The sequence below is a fragment of the Dreissena polymorpha genome, chromosome 2 (assembly GCF_020536995.1).
Source record: "Dreissena polymorpha isolate Duluth1 chromosome 2, UMN_Dpol_1.0, whole genome shotgun sequence".
NCBI lineage: Eukaryota > Metazoa > Mollusca > Bivalvia > Myida > Dreissenidae > Dreissena > Dreissena polymorpha.
In genome coordinates, this window is record NC_068356.1 from 34,574,995 (window position 1) to 34,596,888 (window position 21,894).

General features: G+C 36.8%; 1 protein-coding gene across 3 annotated transcripts in view; it reads left to right on the forward strand.

Moving 5' to 3' along the window:
* The window catches only part of LOC127866559 (nuclear pore complex protein Nup85-like), a 41,053-nt gene that overhangs the window by 17,000 nt on the left and 2,159 nt on the right, over positions 1-21,894 (forward strand). The window contains exons 7-19 of one of the 3 annotated variants that reach the window (XM_052407182.1): positions 299-420; positions 6,197-6,322; positions 7,286-7,402; positions 7,706-7,837; positions 8,870-8,973; positions 11,582-11,665; positions 12,564-12,680; positions 12,961-13,061; positions 13,284-13,369; positions 13,628-13,659; positions 14,493-14,693; positions 16,754-16,805; positions 21,276-21,371. In XM_052407182.1, coding sequence (XP_052263142.1) covers positions 299-420; positions 6,197-6,322; positions 7,286-7,402; positions 7,706-7,837; positions 8,870-8,973; positions 11,582-11,665; positions 12,564-12,680; positions 12,961-13,061; positions 13,284-13,369; positions 13,628-13,659; positions 14,493-14,693; positions 16,754-16,805; positions 21,276-21,371 — 1,370 coding nt within the window. Of the gene's footprint in view, positions 1-298; positions 421-6,196; positions 6,323-7,276; positions 7,403-7,705; positions 7,838-8,869; positions 8,974-11,581; positions 11,666-12,563; positions 12,681-12,960; positions 13,062-13,283; positions 13,370-13,627; positions 13,660-14,492; positions 14,694-16,753; positions 16,806-20,489; positions 20,607-21,275; positions 21,372-21,894 lie in introns of those variants that run through there. The other 2 variants (XM_052407183.1, XM_052407181.1) reach the window with 2 other exon arrangements.

Here is a 21,894-nt window from a genome sequence, read left to right on the forward strand (position 1 = left end):
GGTATGTTAATTTGCTTGGCATGGAAACCGGAACCAACAGCCAAGGCTTGCAGTTTAGGTTTTATAGGCCTTGTTAAAACAAATTATATGTATTCAACAGTAATCTTTCTGTGGCTAATCTCCCCTACATCAGATTGAAGAAGGGAACTGACACACTTACATAAGTTTTGACAATAAGTACTTGTAAAACAGCTAGCTCAGGCAAAGTTTGAGAATCTAGACTGACTGCTGTAATGAGTTGAGATATACAAGCAGTTGAAAACAGCTATGTCTACTTGTTACGTGTATATTCCTGCAGGAGGCCTGGTGATCTCTCAGCTGTTGGAGTGGTTGAGGTGGCATTTCACAGAGGGGGAGCAGCTGTTTGCAGAAATCACACGGGAAGAGTTTCCTGACCAGCATGTAACCTACTGGGACTGTGTGAGTAGTCTCCCTTGGTACTTATCGGAACTGTGTGAGTAGTCTCCCTTGGTTCCTACTGGGACTATGTGAGTGTTCTTCCTTGGTACCTACTAGGACTGTGAGTGATCTACTTTGGTACCTACTTGGACTGTGTGAGTTGTCTCCCTTGGTACCTACTGGGACTGTGTGAGTAATCACCTGTGTGAGTTTTCTGTCTTGGTATCTACTGGAACTGTGTGAGTTTTCTTCGTTTGTTTCTTTGTGTCTAAATTCAGTTATAGTCAGTGCAACAGAAAATGATTGTTTACTTGTTTTTAGCTCATCTATTTTTTGAAGAAAAAAAAGAGCTATTGTCATCACCTTAGCGTCGGCGTCAGCGTCGGCGTCCGGTTAAGTTTTGTGTTTAGGTCCACTTTTCTTAAAAAGTATCAAAGCTATTGCATTCAAACTTGGTACACTTACTAACTATCATGAGGGGACTGGGCAGGCAAAGTAAGATAACTCTGGCGTGCATTTTGACAGAATTATGTGCCCTTTTTAACCAGGTTTTTAACCAGGTTTTCCGAAGGAAAAAACTGGTTATTAGATTGGCGAATGCGGGCGGGCTGGCTGGCTGGCGGGCGGGCGGAACAAGCTTGTCCGGGCCATAACTTTGTCGTTCATTGTGAGATTTTAAAATCATTTAGCACATTTGTTAACCATCATTAGACGGTGTGTCGCGCGAAAAAATTACGTCAATATCTCCAAGGTCAAGGTCACACTTTGAGTTCAAAGGTAAAAAATAGCCATAAATGAGCTTGTCTGGGCTATAACTATGTCATTCATTATGAGATTTTAAAATCATTTGGCACATTTGTTCACCATCATGGGACGGTGTGTCGCACGAAAGAATCACGTCAATATCTCCAATGTCAAGGTCGCCACGACTAAAAATAGATTTATTTTAAAACAAACTTACAAAGGGGGTTAATTTTGTTTGTTCATTTCAAAAGTTTAGTTTGAGTTGTCTCCCTTTATCAGATTTTTTTTCACAATGAAAACCTGGTTTTGTGACATTTTGTCCCTTGTTATACTTGAAATTGAAAATTTGGTTAAGTTTTGTGTTTAGGTCCACTTTATTCCTAAAGTATCAAAGCTATTGCTTTCATAGTTGCAACACTTACTAACTATCATAAGGGGACTGTGCAGGCAAAGTTATGTAACTCTGACTGGCATTGTGACAGAATTATGGCCCCTTTATACTTAGAAAATTGAAAATTTTGTTAAGTTTTGTGTTTTGGTCCACTTTACTCCTAAAGTATCAAAGCTATTGCTTTCAGACTTGGAACACTTGCAAACTATCATAAGGGGACTGTACAGGACAAGTTGCATAAGTCTGGTTGTCATTTTGACGGAATTATGGCCCTCTTTTTGACTTGGTAACTTTGAATATATGGTTAAATTTTGTGTTCACATTCACTTTTCTTTTAAAGTATCAAGGCTATTGCTTTCAAACTTCAAATACTATCATGAGGGTACTGTACCTGGCAAGTTGAATTTTACCTTGACCTTTGAATGACCTTGAGTCTCAAGGTCAAATAATTAAATTTGGCTAAAATTGCCATGACTTCGTTATTGATGATCAAATTTGATTGATACTTTGACAAAACAACTCTTATCTGAAAAACTACAATAGCCTCCACCCAAACCAATAGTCTCTACCCAAACCCTCCCCCATGCCCCCCCCCCCTCCCGAAAAAAAGTAATTTTTATTTTTTATATTTTTTATTTTTGAAAGATCATCTTATAAATGACCACACCCTCACACTATACCCCCCCCGCCCCCATTTTTTTTTTTAAACATTGTTAAAAAACAAAAATATTAATTTTATTATTTTATTTTTGAAAGACCGTCCAACTATTCCACCCAAGAATCCCCCCCCCCCCCCCCGCAAACAAACACAATTTTTTTTTTTGGCATTTTTAGCTCACCTGAGCGATAGCTCGAGGTGAGCTATTGTGATCACTCAGCGTCCGGCGTCCGTCCGTCCGTCCGTAAACAATTTGTAAACATCTTCTTCTACTAAACCATTGAGCCAATTTCAACTAAATTTCATGTGGAGCATCCCTAGGTCATGGGACAAAAGAATTGTTAAAAAAAATGTGATCGCATAACCAAGATGGCCGCCATGACCATATATGGTAAAAACCTTAAAAAATCTTCTTGTCAGAAACCGCTCATCAGATTTTCAAAAAATTTCACAGGGATGACCTTTGAGGGCTCCCCTGAAAAAGTTGTTCAAAGAAATTTGATTCGTCAAAAAACATGGCCGCAGGAGCTCGTTGAACTTTGCATGTTTATTCGTTTTTGCCTATTTTGTGAAAACTTTCAAAAATCTTCCACATTTTTTGTCCGATCCTTTCCAAATTTGCACAGTGTCTTTATATCAATGAGGACACGAACCCTACAAAAAATGAGCATTATTGGTCCATGAAGTACAGAATTACCTCCCCTTGAATTGAGAAAATGGTGTTTATGCAATAAAGTCCAAATTTTTCATCCAATTCTTTCCAAACTTGTAAGGATTTAGCATGGTTCAAACAAGGGAAACAACTACGGTTTATGCATGTTCTTTTTATTACAGATTTGCCTCCCTTTAATTCATTCAAAATCTCATTTTACAGCAGAGATTCCAAATCTGACCTGTAAATGAGCCCCATATTTACTGCTGGTGCTATGTTACCTTTTCCCATTTGATCATTCTTAAGTATTGGTCTTGTAATGCTGCTACTGCTACTGCTACTGCTACTGCTACTACTACTACTACTACTACTACTACTACTACTACTACTACTACTACTACTACTACTACTACTACTACTACTACTTCTACTACTACTACTACTACTACTACTTCTACTACTACTACCACTACTACTACTACTACTACTACTACTACTACTACTACTACTACTACTACTACTAGTACTACTACTACTAGTACTACTACCACCACCACCACCACCACCACCACCACCACCACATCTACTATTACTACTTCTACTACTACTGCCACTTCTTCTACTACTTTTACCACTATTACTGCTACTACTACTACTACTACCACTACTACTACTACTACTACTACTACTACTACTACTACTTCTACTACTACTTCTACTACTACTACTACTACTACTTCTACTACTACTACTACTACTACTACTACTACTACTACTACTACTACTGAAACTACTATTACTACTACTACTACTACTACTACTACTACTACTACTACTACTACTACTACTACACCACCACCACCACCACCACCACCACCATTCACAGTGACAAAATACGTATTCACACAATGGCTGCTACTACAACTTATAGCCCATATAGGGGGGCATGCATGTTTTACAAACAGCCCTTATTTCTATGGGATTTTAACCACAACTGTTCATGTTTATCTCCGACACATATTTTTAGGTCACCTGTCATGAAGTGACACGGTGAGCTTATGTGATCGTGTGATGTCCGGCGTCCGTTGTGCGTGCCTGCGTGTGTCTGTGCGTCCGTCCGTCAACAATTTGTTTGTGTAGACAGTAGAGGTCACAGTTTGCATCCAATCTTGATGAAATTTGGTCAAAATGTTTATCTTGATGAAATCCGGTTTGGGATTGTATTTGGGTCATCTGGGGTCAAAAACAAGGTCACTAGGTCAAATAATAGAACAACCTTCTGTAGACAATAGAGGTCACAGTTTTCATCCAATCTTTATGAAATTTGGTCAGAATGTTTATCTTGATGAAATCTGGGTTGGGATTTTATTTGGGTCATATGGGGTCAAAAACTAGGTCACTAGGTCAAATAATAGAAAAACCTTGTGTAGACATTAGAGATCACAGTTTTCATCCAACCTTTATGAAATTTGGTCAGAATTCTTGATGAAATCTGGGTGGGATTGTATTTGGGTCATCTGGGGTAAAAATCTAGTTCAAATAAATAGAAAAACCTTGTGTTGACAATAGAGGTCACAGTTTTCATCCAATATTTATGAACTGTGGTCAGAATGTTTATCTTGATGAAATCTGGATTGGGATTGTATTTGGGTCATCTAGGGTCAGGAACTAGGTCACTAGGTCAAATCATAGAAAAACATTGTGTAGACAATAGAGGTCATAGTTTTCATCTGATCTTAATGAGTCAGGTGAGCGATTCAGGGCCATCATGGCCCTCTTGTTATTTCTTATTTTAGGAAGATAATGTAATAAATGACCAGTATTGAGATAGGTCCCTTCACCTTAAAAAAGAAAAATAGATGAGTGGTCTGCAGCCGCAAGGCGGTGCTCTTGTTATGATTTGTATTTGACGGGTAAAAAATTTAAATAAACAATAGTACAGAAAACGATCATTTTAAGTTGCACCGTTTCCCTCAGTACCCTGTTTAATTTGAATTAGTTTATCGTAACCTTAAGTGTGGCTGTAATATTTGTAGTAAGTTTATATGATGGGCTAGGAAACTTTAATATGACGTGCATGCCAAATATTTTACAAATCATACAGGGACCTGAACTGTCGGGGAAAAGATGTTTTGAAGAGTATACTCTTAAGATTTTAGAATGCAGGTGGTGACAGCATCTGAAATATTCTTCACAAAACACAGCCACAATTCTGTGTCTGAAAAACAAGTAACATCTTTAAGAAATAGTTTTCATTGGCTCGTTGATGGAGTTTGTTGGTAAATGCGCCATTTCTATGAAAGATTATGTTTTAACAGTACGGGCTATGGCTGGATCATGCAATATTCCAAAGGACATGATAGTCAAGCACAATAAAAGTATAGTTTTTATTTGTTGAGTCGTGGGTTCTTATTGAGTCATGAAATTGCTTGATATCAACTTTCGCACATGAAGCAGTTTGTATGGAAAAAAGTTGTGACATAGTCACCATCTTTTTGCCGACAAATGCAACAAGACTTAACAGGTAAATATCATGACTCCATGCATTTATGTTTTTGTTATACCCCCCTTCGAAGAAGAGGGGGTATATTGTTTTGCAGGATGTCAGTAGGCCGGTCTGTCAGTATACCTGTTCTTTTCTGATCAATAACACATAGACCTATTGGCTTGATACTTATCATACGCATTGGCTGTGGACAGTAGATGACCCCTATTGAAATTGGGATCACTAGGATCAAGGTCACTGTCACAATAAGTGTGAAAATAGTTTCTGATCAATAACTCATCAACCAATCAACTGATTCGCTTGATACTTCACATGTGCATTGGCTTTGGACAGTAGATGACCCCTAATGAAATTGGGGTCACTAGGTCAAAGGTCAAGGTCTCTGTCACAATAAATGTGAAAATAGTTTCCGATCAATAACTCGTCAACAAATTGACCGATTGGCTTGATACTTCCTATGTGTATTGGCCTTGGACAGTAGATGACCCCTATTGAAATTGGAGTCACTAGTTCAAAGCCCTGTTTGAGGGGGCATAGGTTTCCGACGACAGAACTCTTGTTTATTAAGGATAAGAACATTCATAGGGAAAAAAACTGTAAAATGACAATTTTAAATGGCTGTTTATGACAGTTTGAGCCCCAAAAGATTGTGTTTCACAGTTTACAACAGCTGTGCATGTTAAATACTTTTTTGTGAAATGCAAGTGTTCAAATTATGAAATCACCTAACCCCATTTTCAAAGAAGGAAAAAAAACACCTGTACACTGAAAGCAACCAATATTCTCTTTTGGTACAAATGGATACAAATTGTAGCTAGGCTATATCACTTGTTTGTTTTATTATAGATCTACAGACTACTGCTTCAAGGCCAGGTGGACAAAGTGAGGATACTTCTCTCTCAACATCCATCATTCAGAATTGATGCATTTCAAAGCATGGACGAAGTTCTCAGAAAGATGCCCCTGTTCAGTGTATGTCCTCATTTCTTCATATTTTTTAAATGTATTATAAAGGTACAAAATACAATTCCAAAGGGTTAACAAATCGCAAATTTCGTAGATCTGTTTTCATTTTGACTTTCAAAAGAGCATACAACTTAGAAATGTTTTGGTTTTTGTATGTACAGTCCAAATTGACTTTATGGTTACTTGAGAACAGTTGTCACCTGTGTACAAGGGTCAGTCTGGATTCCCCTTGCTAAATATCCTTTTAGATTACACCTGAGAACAACGTTCACCTGTCTTCAAAGGCCAACAGTCACTAGTATATTTCACTCTCAAAGCCATATTTAACCTGAGAATAGCCATAACAAGTTAATCGTTTTGTGGCTAAAAATGAAACATTTAAAACTGTATTGTTTTTTCTTGCCACAGAAAAAATCTAAATAGCGATTAATTCAAGTTAACAGTGTTCAAATAGCAGTTGTTAACCTTGGTGTTAATCATGTGAAAAATTATAACATAGACTTGAAGTTCAAGGGATAAATGTCATTCATGTACCTTTATCAAGTACAATAGTATAGCTTTATATGCTATTTGTTCCAATTATGAATAAAAAACAAACAAACATGAATGGAACAGACGATGAAGAACTATATTGTCAGGTTCCTTGTGAATTGCAGTCAATGAGATATGAGGTGCACTTTTGGAAAATTGAACTTAATGCATGTACTTAAATTGTAGTTCCAGATTAGCCTGTACTGTGATTATAGTTAAGAAGATACCTTCTTGAAAAGAAAAATTCCATGAAAGCAAAAATTGTTGTCCCTGTTTAGCCTATGCAGACTGCACAGGCTACTTTGGGATGACACTTTATGCACATGCACTTTAAGCCCCATTTTCTAAGAGCCACGGCTCATATGTTCACCTTATCAGTTATGCTATAAATAATTATCCTCTAATCTGCTCTCAAATGTACATATCCAGCAATTGCAGAGAGGTAACTCTGTCGCTGAGTTTGACATGAAATGGCGACACTGGAAGGATGACTGTGAGCGACGTTTGGAGTCTGGGGAGTTTGCAGCGGCCCCTAACCTTGATACCATCGCAAGGGTATGTTGGAACACTCATAGGCCTTTAAAAGCTTGTGTAATTATTTATAAAGTTTCCTATTCTTTTAATTGGATTAACAGTTCCTTAACTTTGTATTTGAACAAATGTGTGAATTTGTATGTTAATGAAGGTTTATAACACTGAAGAAAAAAATACTTGAGAAAAATTATTAAATACTGCTAAAAGAAAATCATAACGAAAACCACTTATACAGCTCATTTTCAAAAATCATACTTCTTTATTCATTAAAAAGAGAGATTTTTACAACTGTATAAACTTGTGTTGTGTTGGTGTCTATCGCAGATCCTGTGTGGGGAGGACAGGGTGTTCTCCGACCTGAAGGACCTCTGTGAAACCTGGTATCACATGCTTGTCTCTAAGATGCTCTACCAGAAACCCACTGTCAAGTCTGTGGATCTACACTACTATGTACAGGTAGTTATTTTGTAATATTTTAGACTCACTCTGCGAAAACGGGGTTTAATGCATTTGCATTAAGTGTCATCCCAGATTAGCCTGTGCAGTTAGCATGGGCTAATCAGAGACAACCTTTTTCTGCTAGACTGGATTTTTTCAAAGTACAGACTTTCTTTAAACGTAAAATGCAATAAGTGGAAAATATCGTCCCTGATTAGCCTGCCCAGACTGTCATCGGAGTTTTGAGTTCAACCAGGAAAGCCTGAATATTACTAATATTACTGATTAAGAACACCAAAATGTAACAAGACCGTCTAAATAAAACGGAATCATGCCAGGTTAAAAATGTGCAAGTGCAGAATGTGAGGGCTTGTACTAGTTTCACTCATTTCATTGAACCCTTTACCACTAAGATACATATTTTGAGGTGTTTGTAGTCCCTTCGAAAGTTATATTTAATTAAAGACCTTTCTTACTAGATTCAAGTTTTAAAGGCTAAATTTCCAACGCTTAGATACCGATGAGCAGCAAACAGCATAAAACCTGAACAGACTGGGAGTTACTCTGAGTGGGAAAGGGTTAAATGTTTAATTATTGGTAACTCATATTGTTCTTATTTATTTATAATTTAATGCACTATTCATATTCCTATTCGCATTATGCTGGCAGAATTTTATTTTGCGATATTTTTATGCTCCCGAAGGAGGGCATAAAGTGATTGGACTGTCCGTCCGTCTGTCTGTCTGTCCCTCACACTTTTGCATTTAGGTTTCGAAAAATTCTCATAACTTCTATGTCGCTTCAGATGTAATCTTCATATTTGGTATGCATGTGTATATGGACAAGGCCTTTACATATGCACACCAATTTTGACCCATTTGACCATGACCTTGAACTTAGGGTCCGCGTTTAAGTTTCGAAATTGCGTTTTTTTCACGGGCATATGTCTTCCAATGTAGACAGTTCTTGTTATTTGTCAAGTTGTGTATTATATTCCTATATAAGTCAGTGTATATTGTAATGATTATGTGTGTGTGTGTATACCTGTAGACATGCATGGATGAGTTCAGGAGTGACGGTCGCAAGGGGGAGATGGACAGCATTCTTCTCTCTGCAATGGAGTTTGACATTCTACAGGTCATCAAGGACTGCAGGTACTTCATTATTCTTAAAAACACACAAGAGTTACTAACTTGGACTTGGTCCCCACTGTTGAAGAAGAGGGCTCAATGTCCATATGAGCCGTGTTCTGTGAAAAAGGGGTTTAATGCATTTGCTTAATGTGTCGTCCCATATTAGCCTGTGCAGTCCGCACAGGCTAATCAGGGAAAACACTTTCCGCCTAAACTAGATTTTGTCAAGAAGAGACTTTCTTTAAACAGAAAATATCATAAAGGTGGAATGTGTCGTCCCTGATTAGCCTGTGCGGACTGCACAGGCTAATCAGGGATGACACTTTACCCACATGCATTTAATCGACTTTTCACAGAGCACTGCCCATATGAGTTTAAACCAACATGACACATTTTCTCTAATATCAATATTCTCCCTACAAAGCTTTAATCTTTGCATGGATGATTTCTATTAACTTGGGATTGGAACGAATATCCGAATATTCGAATGTTAAAAAATATATAGTACTTTAATGTATCTCTCTCCAAAAATTGGAGTAATCAAATTTTTAAAAACTCTTTTTTTGTGTTGTTTTAGAGTATCATTCACACTTCCCAAAAGTATGCCCTTAAGCTCCTTTGACCCTAATGTGGTCATGGTGAGCTTTTGTGATTACCTTCTATACATTGTGGGTTGTGTGCCAACATTTGTCTTGTAAACACTCAACTTTCTCAAGGCGGCATTTATTGTCAAATCTTCTTGATATCTTCAAGACACCTGAGATCAAAAACTAAGATCACTAAGTCAAATAAAAGAAAAGCTTGTTTTCACTCTAAAGCCACATTGATTGCCCAATTATTTATGAAACTTTGTCAGAACATTTTCCCAAATGATATCTCGGCTGAGTTGGAAACTGGGTCACATTTTGTCAAACACTAATTCACAAGATGGAATTCCAAAAAGGGCTTTTGAATGCTCTAGAGGCCACATTTATTTCCAATCTTTATGGAACTATGTCAGAAGATGTTAATTTGAAACTGGGTCACTTGAGGACAAATATCTACAAGGTCATGTTTAATAAAAAAAATGCTTGTGAATACTCTTGGAGCAACATTTATTGCTCAATCTTTATTAAATTTTGTCAGAACATTTGTTATAATGATATCTCCATCAAGTTCGAAACTGGATCATGTGGGTTCAAATACAAGGTCACTAGGTTAAAATATAGAAAAAGCTTCCGAGTTCTTCATAAAACTTGTTAAAACAAATTCCCCAATGATATCTCGTTTGATTTTAAAATTGGGTTAACTGGGGTCAAAAACTAGGTCAAACATAAGAAAAGCTTTGAGCACCCTTGGAGCCACATTTTTTACCAGATATTAATGAAACTTGGTCAGAACATTTGTCCGGATATCTTTGCCAATTTTGAAACTGGGTCATGTGTAGTCAAAAACTAGGTAACTAGGTAAAATTAAATAGAAAGCTTTAACACTCTAGAGGCCACATTTATTGCCCTATTGTTATGCACTTATTGAGAACAATTGTCATAATTTCCTGTCGGATGTGTCAGAAACTGGATCACCTGGGGTCACAAGGTCAAATTTAGAAAGCTTGTGACAATGCTAGAAGTCACATAAGTTGTTGATCAATCTTCATGAAAATTGGATCGTAAAATTTGTTCTTATTCTTTTTCATATGAGTGAAATGGGGTTCCTGTCCATTAAGAACATTACCACCACGAGGTTGTGCAGTTTTCCTCATGTGGTTATAATAAACTCTTTTCCAATTTTGAGAAGTCACATTTTGATACCTACTCCCCTTAAAACTTGCCCTGAACAATAAACAATTGTATATATCTGGTCTCACTTGAAAATGATTGCGGTTTGTTCAAAAGCATCGCTGCCAGGTGTTGGTGCAGTTTCCTTTATGTGAAACCTTGTGAACACGACATGCTCGAACCAGTCCCTCTTGTTACACATTGTTATAGCCTAAATTTACAAATGGGATCATTTATAAAAAAATATTAAATCTGATTTGATCTCATCTATTTTTGTATGGTTGGTTTGTATAATTAATGGATTTAAATGCATTTATATCACCAGTTATTATTTGTTTGCAGCTTTTGGATGAGGACATATTTTCATAATTTGTGGCATTCATGACACACTTTTCACAATCTACATAAAATGGCATGTTAACAAATCACTGAAAACAACAAAACTGCAAGCAAACCTACAAAAATATAGCTTTTGTGGTAACTAGTAAAAAAAATAATCAATAAAAAGGCGGAGGGATATTGTTTTGGCGTTGTCCGTCCGGCTGTCCGGCCGTCCGTCCGGCACTTTTGTGTCCGGGGCCATATCTTGGAAGTGCTTTGGTGGATTTCATTGAAACTTGGTATGAGTATATATATGGATAAGAGGATGATGCACGCCAAATGGCATTGTACGCCATCGGATAATAAGGGAGTTATGGCCCTTTGTATCTTCAAAAAATGCTTTTTTGAGTGTCAAATATAGCACTTTTGTGTCCAGAAGTATATTGGCGGGGGATATAAATTCAATGAATTTGCTTGTTTCTACTGCTTTTAGTGCAGTGTTGAGTGGCTGGTGGTTTGTAGCCATGTATACTAGTTTCTTCTGCTTTCAGTGCAGTGTTGAGTGGATGGTGGTTTGTAGCCCACCTGACAGATATTCTGCACCACTGTGGACAGCTGGAATCTCACAGAATGGAGTAAGTACCAAATATAGGAAAAAGACAATCCTAAGATATCGTGAGGAGAATAATTCTCTATTACATTGTCGTGTATTATATAATTCTGGAAATATATCAAACAAGATACTAAAAATTGTATTTTTTTTCACACTCTGACCCAAATTTATTACAAGACAAACCTGACAAGAAGCCATAATTATTTTCCAAAATGCCACATCGAATATCAGGTTTATAAGAATCAAATCAAATTATCAATGTGCAAGAGAATTGCATTGTGAAAAATCTCCGGTTCTCTTTTATTTAATGATTTGTCTATGTCTTATTTTTAGTTCTATTTCCTTAAGATCAGGTGGGTCATGCCCTCTTGCGGAAAGTTTGTTATTACGTTTTGAATATTCAGATGTATGTTCGAGCATGCATGGGTGCTTACATGCCTGTGTGTGCATGTACGTGTGTGCATTGGAGCTTTTCCTTTCATTTTCATTCATCATGCTATTTTACAGTAACTTCCCACAAGTGACCACCATCCTGAGTTTACATGTCAGGTATAACACCCGCCTCCATACAACAAAGGTTAAAGTCACACTTGGATGTCAAAAGTCAAAAATGTTATCTCCATTGGTTTAAATGTCTACTTCAAGTTATTGTCTGTACAGGTTTGGTACCAACCTGCGTGAGTATCTGAAGTGAAAGATGTTATCTCCATTGGTTTACATGTCTACTTCAAGTTATTGTCTGTACAGGTTTGGTACCAACCTGCGTGAGTATCTAAGTTAAAGATGTTATCTCCATTGGTTTACATGTCTACTTCAAGCTATTGTCTGTACAGGTTTGGTACCAACCTGCGTGAATATCTGGAGTCAAAGATGTTATCTCCATTGGTTTACATGTCTACTTCAAACTATTGTCTGTACAGGTTTGGTACTAACCTGCGTGAGTATTTGCTACTGGAGTATGCGACCAGTCTGATGTCTCACCAGAGTCTGTGGCAGGTTGGAGTGGAGTACCTGGACAGGTGTGCTGACATTGGCAGGTAGGGCAGTAGGAGAAGACTTGCGTTGTTTTATTTTCAATATATGTTGGTTGGAAGTACTTAAATTGGTATATTGTAAATGTCCAAATGATGTTCAAATCTGCCCTTCGACAAAAAGCTCCAGGTTTCCATCTTCACTCAGCATTCCTAAGATCTTTCCAGACACCCATGTACTTGTACACACTTAGAAATAGACACAATACTTTCTCTATAATCTGAGGGCTTTTTATGTTAATAGAATTGAGCTAGGTTTACACTTATTTACATGCCTCTGTTTTAGACAGTATTTGGAGCACTTTATGGAAAATATGCCAATAGAGACAGAGAGAAAGGCGTACAAGCTGCTCAATGTATGTGAGAAGAGGAATATGTCTGAACAAGGTAGATCTATATTTACATTTGCAGTAGAAGATTTGTGTGTGTGTTGTCATTTTGTATGCTGTTATCCTTTTTTATACATATTTTGAATCAGTTGTTTTTTCAAAAGCAGTCTCCTAAAAGAAGATTTACAAAAAACAGACAAAGGAAATGTTTTCTATTTTACTTCTGTATATTTGCTCAACCATACATTTAATAGACCGATATTTTGTTTCCCGTTTCTAGTGAAGAGTATTTGCAAGGTGATGGGTATGAGATGTATGAAGAACAAGCGTCTGGGTGCAGCATTGTCATGGTTTCTGAGGTCCAAGGTCAGTATAGAGTTCAAAGAGTATATGTATGACTTGCGTTTGAATTATGTGTTTGTTTTTACTGATTCACCAACCATGTATGGTTTTGCGTGCATTTTTAAAGAACACTCTAAATTAAATAAATTAATTTATAAATACAGTTTTTTAGATTTCCATAAGATGCTTTCTATTTATTATTTATGGATAGAAATGATATTAGTTACAGAAATCTAAATAAAATGCCAGATTTTATTTAATAATCGATTATATTTTTTTCAGGATGTGGCCTTTGCAACTGTCATAGCCGAGAAGTATGTTCAGTTTTTTTTTCATACTGTTTATTCTGCCTTACTAAGAAGTTGTTATATTTTAATACTGTATTGAATCTGTTCATAAGGAAGATGTCTGGTTGGTCTATCCATAGACCATTTCCTGTACACACGTTATATAGAGCAGTATTTAAACAACAATAATCTAAATTGGTGACTTTGGAGGAAAGGAAGATGCCTACTTATGTTGAGGTCAGGAGGTCAAGGGCACATGAGCTTTTAAAATTAAAATTTGTTTCCACACTGTATATAGAGAATGTCTTGACTCACCAACATACATAGGTAAAATTACGCCACTGGATTGTTTAAACAGTATGTATCATTTGAGTCATGTTGTCGAGTTGTGTTATTACGTATTGAGTTTGATTTCAAATAGGGCTAACCAGTAGACTGGTTTATACTCTTTGAGCATTCAACTATCATAATATTTCTTTTATAATATACACTCATGCAACTCTATTTTCTTAATATGTTGAACTTAATTATGGTCGTTCTACAGAACACAAGGCTGTGCGGAAAAATTAGTCCCGTTAATATAGCCTGTATTTTGTTAGGATTTTAGACTTGACTAGGTAAGAAACAAAGATGCTTATCATCTTTATCGCGATCGTGTGGAATAATAATAATTAGAGAAGACACTTTCAACTTAAACTGGATTTTTGGTTTACAATAGACTTCCTCTAACCAAATAATACTATCAAGGCGGAAAGTTTTGTCTCTGTGCATACTGCACAGGCTAATCTGGGAAACACTTCTAGCACATACAATAATCCCAGTTTTCTGAGAACAATGCTCATACATGTATATGACCACAGGTTCCTGTCAGAGTACAATGAGCATGGTGTGTTCTCCAACCTGGATCTCATAGACAACCTGGGCTCCAGCATGCTGATAAGCAGCCGGCTGACGTTCCTAGCCAAGTACAGGGAGTACCACAAGTTGTACCAGGAACGGGAAATGTTTGCCGCAGGGTCACTACTCCTTTCTTTGCTCACATCAAGACTGGCCCCGCGCGAGTATGTATTGGGCATAGCAGTCCTCATGTTAATTGTTTGAATGCACTTTCTATAAGTATTGTTCATTTAAAGAAAACGGGTAAAATAAATTCACTAGTCAAACTATATTCATTACAGAATTTTATGAATGAATGACGCTTCAGAAGCTTTTGACATTGGCACCAGTGATTTTTTTTGCCCAAAATTACGGCCGATACTCGGCTGCTTCCCAATTGCAAAAAATGACGTTTTTTCCCAAAAATCTAACCAAAATTTCCCAAAAAATGACCAAATTTTCCCAATTAAGCCAATAAGATTACAATGTCATTTAGCGTTATTTTCGTAAAACGAGTGCCGATCGAGCTTGTCGAGTCTTCGCCGAATGACAACTGACTTACGAATGTTCGCGAATGTAGCCGAATACGATTTTACGTTGCTATCCACACATCTCTCTCTATATTGCGGAGGATACCGACGATAGTCGATGTATCCCGATTGTTAACGCCTGTTTTTACACACGTCCAAGATGGCGGCAAGCAAACGAGGTTTGGCATGAGCAGCGAAAATGATAAATAACACTAAAATTAACAGTGGATATCACATGGTTATTAGGAGATAATTTAATGTGTGTGTCAATTAACGCAAAATACTATGTTTGAGATGAACAACAACAAATATTTATTAGAAATGTTCACAGTGAATGTGCGTCACGGAAATCTGTGTTGGGAAATTGGAGTTCACAAAGTTAAGCATTTAAGACGAGAACCGTTCGAAAATGGAAAGAGACAAACATGATTTGATTTATATGTTAGTGGATCTGTGTATATTCAGATTCATATGCATATTTTGCTTTATTATGTTTATCACGCTGTATTAGTTTGGTGAAATAGCATTGAACTGAGGATGTCAATTGACAATTGTGCAAGATATTAAAATTAAAAGGTAAACAAATAAAATGTATTATTTTAGCTCCATTTAATACAACATTAACACAGCAAGAACACAAAAGCGTGTTTGTTAATATTTGTTTATGTTTAAACCATATCATATTTTACTTTAAAAAACATCCTGAATTAAATTCATACTCATAAAGAGATTATGATTAAATCATAATGGTACATGTATATTGAAGAATCTATAGATTATTGCAAGTTTAATATGCATGTGGAAGGATATTAACTAAACGTTGTAAGAAGACATGAAAGCAACACTTTATAATATAAAAATGCCGTCAAACATGAACTTAGAAATTTTTATTCTGCTCTTATAATCATATTTATAATGTTTCCTAATTTCATGGTTTATTGCGCTATTTTTCCCAATTTCATGGTTTATCGCGCTAATTTTTCCAATCTTATGCTTTATCGCGCTAATTTTCCCAATCCAAATGCCACAGGCTGTAATAAAAAAAAATCACTGGGCACGCTCATTCAGCTGATGTTACAGTGACATTTGCAATAACGGAATACATATGATGTTTTACATTTTTCACAGTTTTGATCAGAACTTAAGTGCTGTTTCAACAAAATATTGATTTGTCAACAAAGTTTGTTCAAACCATACCTTTGGGTTACAAAGTGACTACACCCCAGTTGTCACATGTTTACAATAGACAGATTTATTAAAGAACTTTATCTCATTACAAAGTATCTTCAAATGATGCTCCTAGATTTAAAGCAAGCCATGCTTTTGGGGTCCGATTGTTAATACAAGTTATAAACAACTTCACTTTTCTGCTCTCAAAAACGTTGCTGAGGTGAGCAATTTAGTGGCATCTTGATTCTCTTGTTATTAAATACGCTGATGATTGTTCTGATTAAATAAGCCTTGTTCTGGGAAAATTGGGCTTAATGCATGTGCATAAAGTGTTGTCACTGATAAGCCTTTGCAGTCCACATAGGCTAATCAGGGACAACACTTTCTGCTTTTATGGTATTTGTTATTTTTTTAGAAAGCCACTTCAAAAGGAAATCCAGAGACTGAGTGTAGTCGGAAAGTCTGCACAGGCTAATCTTGAACAAAACTTTGCGCACATGCATTAAGCATTGATGGATTTTTGACAATATTAAACCCTGTTTCAGGTTCTGGATAACCCTGCTGAAAGATGCCATTACCTTGTTGGAAGCAAGAGAAGTAAGTTGGAATGCCACATTGCTCACAGCAACACATATCTCGAAATGTAGCTTAGTGTGCTCTGTGAAAACAAGGCTTAATGCATATTGTAGAAACTCTTGTCCCAGATTAGCCTTAAAAGTAAAAGCAGACCAATCAGGGACGACACTTTCTGCTTGTATTGTAATGCGGACAAACGGGTAAATCTGCAATGACACTTTGCTTATGCATTAAACCCTGGTTTTCCAGACCACTGCTCATGTACAAGTACGTGTAGTATTACAAATGAAGCACGAACTAAAGTAGTTACATGATAAGTAGTGATGATGCCAAATGAATAATAAAAATAACACTTCTATGGTCTGCTATCTCATTGCTGTGTTTCTTTGAATATCCAATTATCTTTTCAATAAAGTGTAAGACAGATAAACCTCTAGCAGTATATGTGTGTCCTATTGCAGTGCATGTATGTCATCAAGCAGACCGAAATATCATAGGCATCTAAGGGGTGTATTATATAATAGCAATTGGCAGTTGTGGGGTTCAAATAATCATAGCCTAATTTGGGGTATATTACCTTTGAATATCATGGCATATTAAATTATGCAGGGAAGGATATGATATATAACGTAAGAAAAATAAAGTGAGGTACCAATAATACCTATGAGCTGCATTCTGGGAAACACATGTCAGTAAAGTGTCCTCCCAGATTATTCAGGAACAACATTTTTAGCCCAAACTGGATTTTCACTAAGAGGAGTCTTCCTTGAAACTAAAAATACCATAAAAATGAAAGTGTTGTCCCAAATTAACCTGTCCTCAGTGAACCATCTTATTTTGGACAACACTTCAGACATGAGCCATTTTTCCAGCGTGAGGCTCGTGTTTGTGTATCTTATTGCATTGTATCTCATTGCAGTGTATCTATGGCAACAAGGAGACATTTGAGCTCATGTATGTGTATCTCATTGCAGTGTATCTATGGCAACAAGGAGACATTTGAGCTCATGTATGTGTATCTCATTGCAGTGTATCTATGGCAACCAGGAGACATTTGAGCTAATGTATGTGTATCTCATTGCAGTGTATCTATGGCAACAAGGAGACATTTAAGCTCATGTATGTGTATCTCATTGCAGTGTATCTATGGCAACATGGAGACATTTGAGCTCATGTATGTGTATCTCATTGCAGTGTATCTATGGCAACAAGGAGACATTTGAGCTCATGTATGTGTATCTCATTGCAGTGTATCTATGGCAACAAGGAGACATTTAAGCTCATGTATGTGTATATCATTGCAGTGTATCTATGGCAACAAGGAGACATTTGAGCTCATGTATGTGTATCTCATTGCATTGTATCTCATTGCAGTGTATCTCATTGCAGTGTATCTCATTGCAGTGTATATACGGCAGCAAGGAGAGATTGAGCTTATGTATTTGTATCTCATTGGAGTGTATCTCATTGCAGTGTATATACAGCAGCAAGGAGACATTTAAGCTCATGTATGTGTATCTCATTGCAGTTTATCTCATTGCAGTGTATCTCATTGCAGTGTTTATACAGTAGCAAGGAGACATTAGAGCTCATGTATTTGTATCTCATTGCAGTGTATATACGGCAGCAAGGAGACATTTGAGCTCATGTATGTGTATCTTATTGCATTGTATCTCATGGCATTGTATCTATGGCAACAAGGAGACATTTGAGCTCATGTATGTGTATCTCATTGCAGTGTATCTATGGCAACAAGGAGACATTTGAGCTCGTGTATGTGTTTCTCATTCCATTGTATCTCATTGCAGTGTATATACTGGAGACATTTGAGCTTATGTATTTGTAACTCATTGCAGTGTATATACGGCAGCAAGGAGACATTTGAGCTCATGTATGTGTATCTTATTGCATTGTATCTCATTGCAGTGTATCTATTGCAACAAGGAGACATTTGAGCTCATGTATTTGTATCTCATTGCAGTGTATCTCATTGCAGTGTATATACGGCAGCAAGGAGACATTTGAGCTCATGTATTTGTATCTCATTGAAGTGTATCTCATTGCAGTGTATATACGGCAGCAAGGAGACATTTGAGCTCATGTATGTGTATCTTATTGCATTGTATCTCATTGCAGTGTATATATGGCAACAAGGAGACATTTGAGCTCATGTATGTGTATATCATTGCAGTGTATCTATGGCAACAAGGAGACATTTGAGCTTTTGTATGTGTATCTCATTGCATTTTATCTCATTGCAGTGTATATACGGCAGCAAGGAGACATTTGAGCTGATGTATTATATCTCATTGCAGTGTATCTCATTGCAGTGTATATACGGCAGCAAGGAGACATTTGAGCTCATGTATGTGTATCTTATTTCATTGTATCTCATTGCAGTGTATCTATGGCAACAAGGAGACATTTGAGCTCATGTATGTGTATCTCATTGCAGTGTATCTATGGCAACAAGGAGACATTTGAGCTCGTGTATGTGTATCTCATTGCATTGTATCTCATTGCATTGTATCTCATTGCAGTGTATTTACGGCAGCAAGGAGATATTTGAGCACATGTATTTGCATCTCATTGCAGTGTATCTCATTGAAGTGTATATACAGCAGCAAGGAGACATTTGAGCTCATGTATGTGTATCTCATTGCAGTGAATCTCATTGCAGTGAATCTCATTGCAGTGTATCTCATTGCAGTGTATATACGGCAGCAAGGAGACATTTGAGCTCATGTATTTGTATCTCATTGCACTGTATCTCATTGCAGTGTATATACGACAGCAAGGAGACATTTGAGCTCATGTATGTGTATCTTATTGCATTGTATCTCATTGCAGTGTATCTATGGCAGCAAGAAGATATTTGAGCTCATGTATGTGTATCTTATTGCATTGTATCTAATTGCAGTGTATCTAGGGCATCAAGGAGATATTTGAGCTTATGTATGTGTTTCTTATTGCATTGTATCTCATTGCAGTGTATCTATGGCAGCAAGGAGACATTTGAGCTAATTTATGTGTATATCATGGCAGTGTATCTCATTGCAGTGTATCTATGGCAGCAAGGAGATATTTGAGCTCATATATTTGTATCTTATTGCATTGTATCTCATTGCAGTGTATCTATGGCAGCAAGGAGATATTTGAGCTCATGTTTGTGTATCTTATTGCATTGTATCTCATTGCAGTGTATCTATGGCAGCAAGGAGATATTTGAGCTCATGTATGTGTATCTTATTGCATTGTATCTCATTGCAGTGTATCTATGGCAGCAAGGAGCCATTTGAGCTCATGTATATGTATATTATTGCATTGTATCTCATTGCAGTGTATCTCATTGCAGTGTATCTTTTAGCAGTGTATCTATGGCAGCAAGGAGACATTTGAGCTCATATATGTGTATCTCATTGCAGTGTATCTATGGCAGCAAGGAGACATTTGAGCTTATGTATGTGTATCTCATTGCAGTGTATCTAATTGCAGTGTATCTATGGCAGCAAGGAGACATTTGAGCTCATGCATGTGTATGTCATTGCAGTGTATCTCATTGCAGTGTATCTATGGCAGCAATGAGACATTTGAGCTCATGTATGTGTATCTCATTGCAGTGTATCTAATTGCAGTGTATCTATGGCAGCAAGGAGACATTTGAGCTCCTGCATGTGTATCTCATTGCAGTGTATCTCATTGCAGTGTATCTATGGCAGCAAGGAGACATTTGACAGGTTTTTTTTCCACTTTTTGGGAAGAAAGCCCATGGCTTTGGAATTGGGAATTTTATCGGCATTTTCATGAAATTGGGAAAATAAATTCATTAGCCTTTTTTTTCCACATAAAAAGTCCACTGATTAGGGAAATACTAAATTTGATATAACTCTTTATAATCATTCAAATTAAAAGAACAAAATCATATAATACTTTGTTAGATGTAATTGAATTGAAATTGAGATAAAATACGCAATTGACCTCTTACTAAAAAAAAAAAAAAAAAAATTATTATTTTTTTTTTTTTTGAAAATTGGGAATTTTTTGCCACATTTTGGGAAAAAAGTATACTTTTTGGGATTGGGAACATAGCCGAATTTCGGCTATAAAATCGGGCCAAAAAAAACAACCTGTTTGAGCTCATGTTGGTGTATCTCATTGCAGTGTATCTATGGCAGCAAGGAGACATTTGAGCTCATGTATGTGTATCTCATTGCAGTGTATCTATGGCAGCAAGGAGACATTTGGGCTCTTGTATGTGTATCTCATTGCAGTGTATCTATGGCAGCAAGGAGATATTTGAGCTCATGTATGTGTATCTCATTGCAGTGTATCTATGGCAACCAGGAGACATTTGAGCTCATGTATATGTATCTCATTGCAGTGTATCTATGGCAGCAAGGAGACATTTGAGCTCATGTATGTGTATCTCATTGCAGTGTATCTATGGCAGCAAGGAGACATTTGAGCTCATGTATGTGTATCTCATTGCAGTGTATCTATGGCAGCAAGGAGACATTTGAGCTCATGCACAGTCTAGAGGAGCTCACCAAGGACAGAAAGTTCCTCAGTCCAGACAAGGACTCTGATGTAAGCACAGGGGCTTTATCATAAGTATTTTAGGGAATTATTGAGTAGAGGTTTGTGGAGATATGAGATTTTGGTTAACAGGTCCATGCATTATATCTTTGGTGTTTCAAAGTCCAGCTTGTAACTTTGTTGTATAAGATGGGGTTTCCAATGAAATCGGCAGAAATGATTATCATGTCAAGAGGAAGAATCACACGCAACAACCATGCTGCCTTGTTCAAGGTCAAGGTCACACTGGACACTTGAGGGTTTTGCATATTGTTTTTGTGTACATGTGAACGTACATGTTTTGCTGCTCTTTAGATAATGACATTTATTATCAACATTATTTTGATATCAACAGTGCATAGAGCATTTGGCTGATTTGTTTGCCCCTTACTGTTAATCATTCCTCTTTACGGTTTGTAGAAACGTATGTACCTATGTACATTCGTACCAAAACTTGTTTTAAGCTCCTTTAATTATGGAGAGAAACTAGCTGGGAAATCAGAGTTGACTGAGGATAATATCAATATTATCAGAA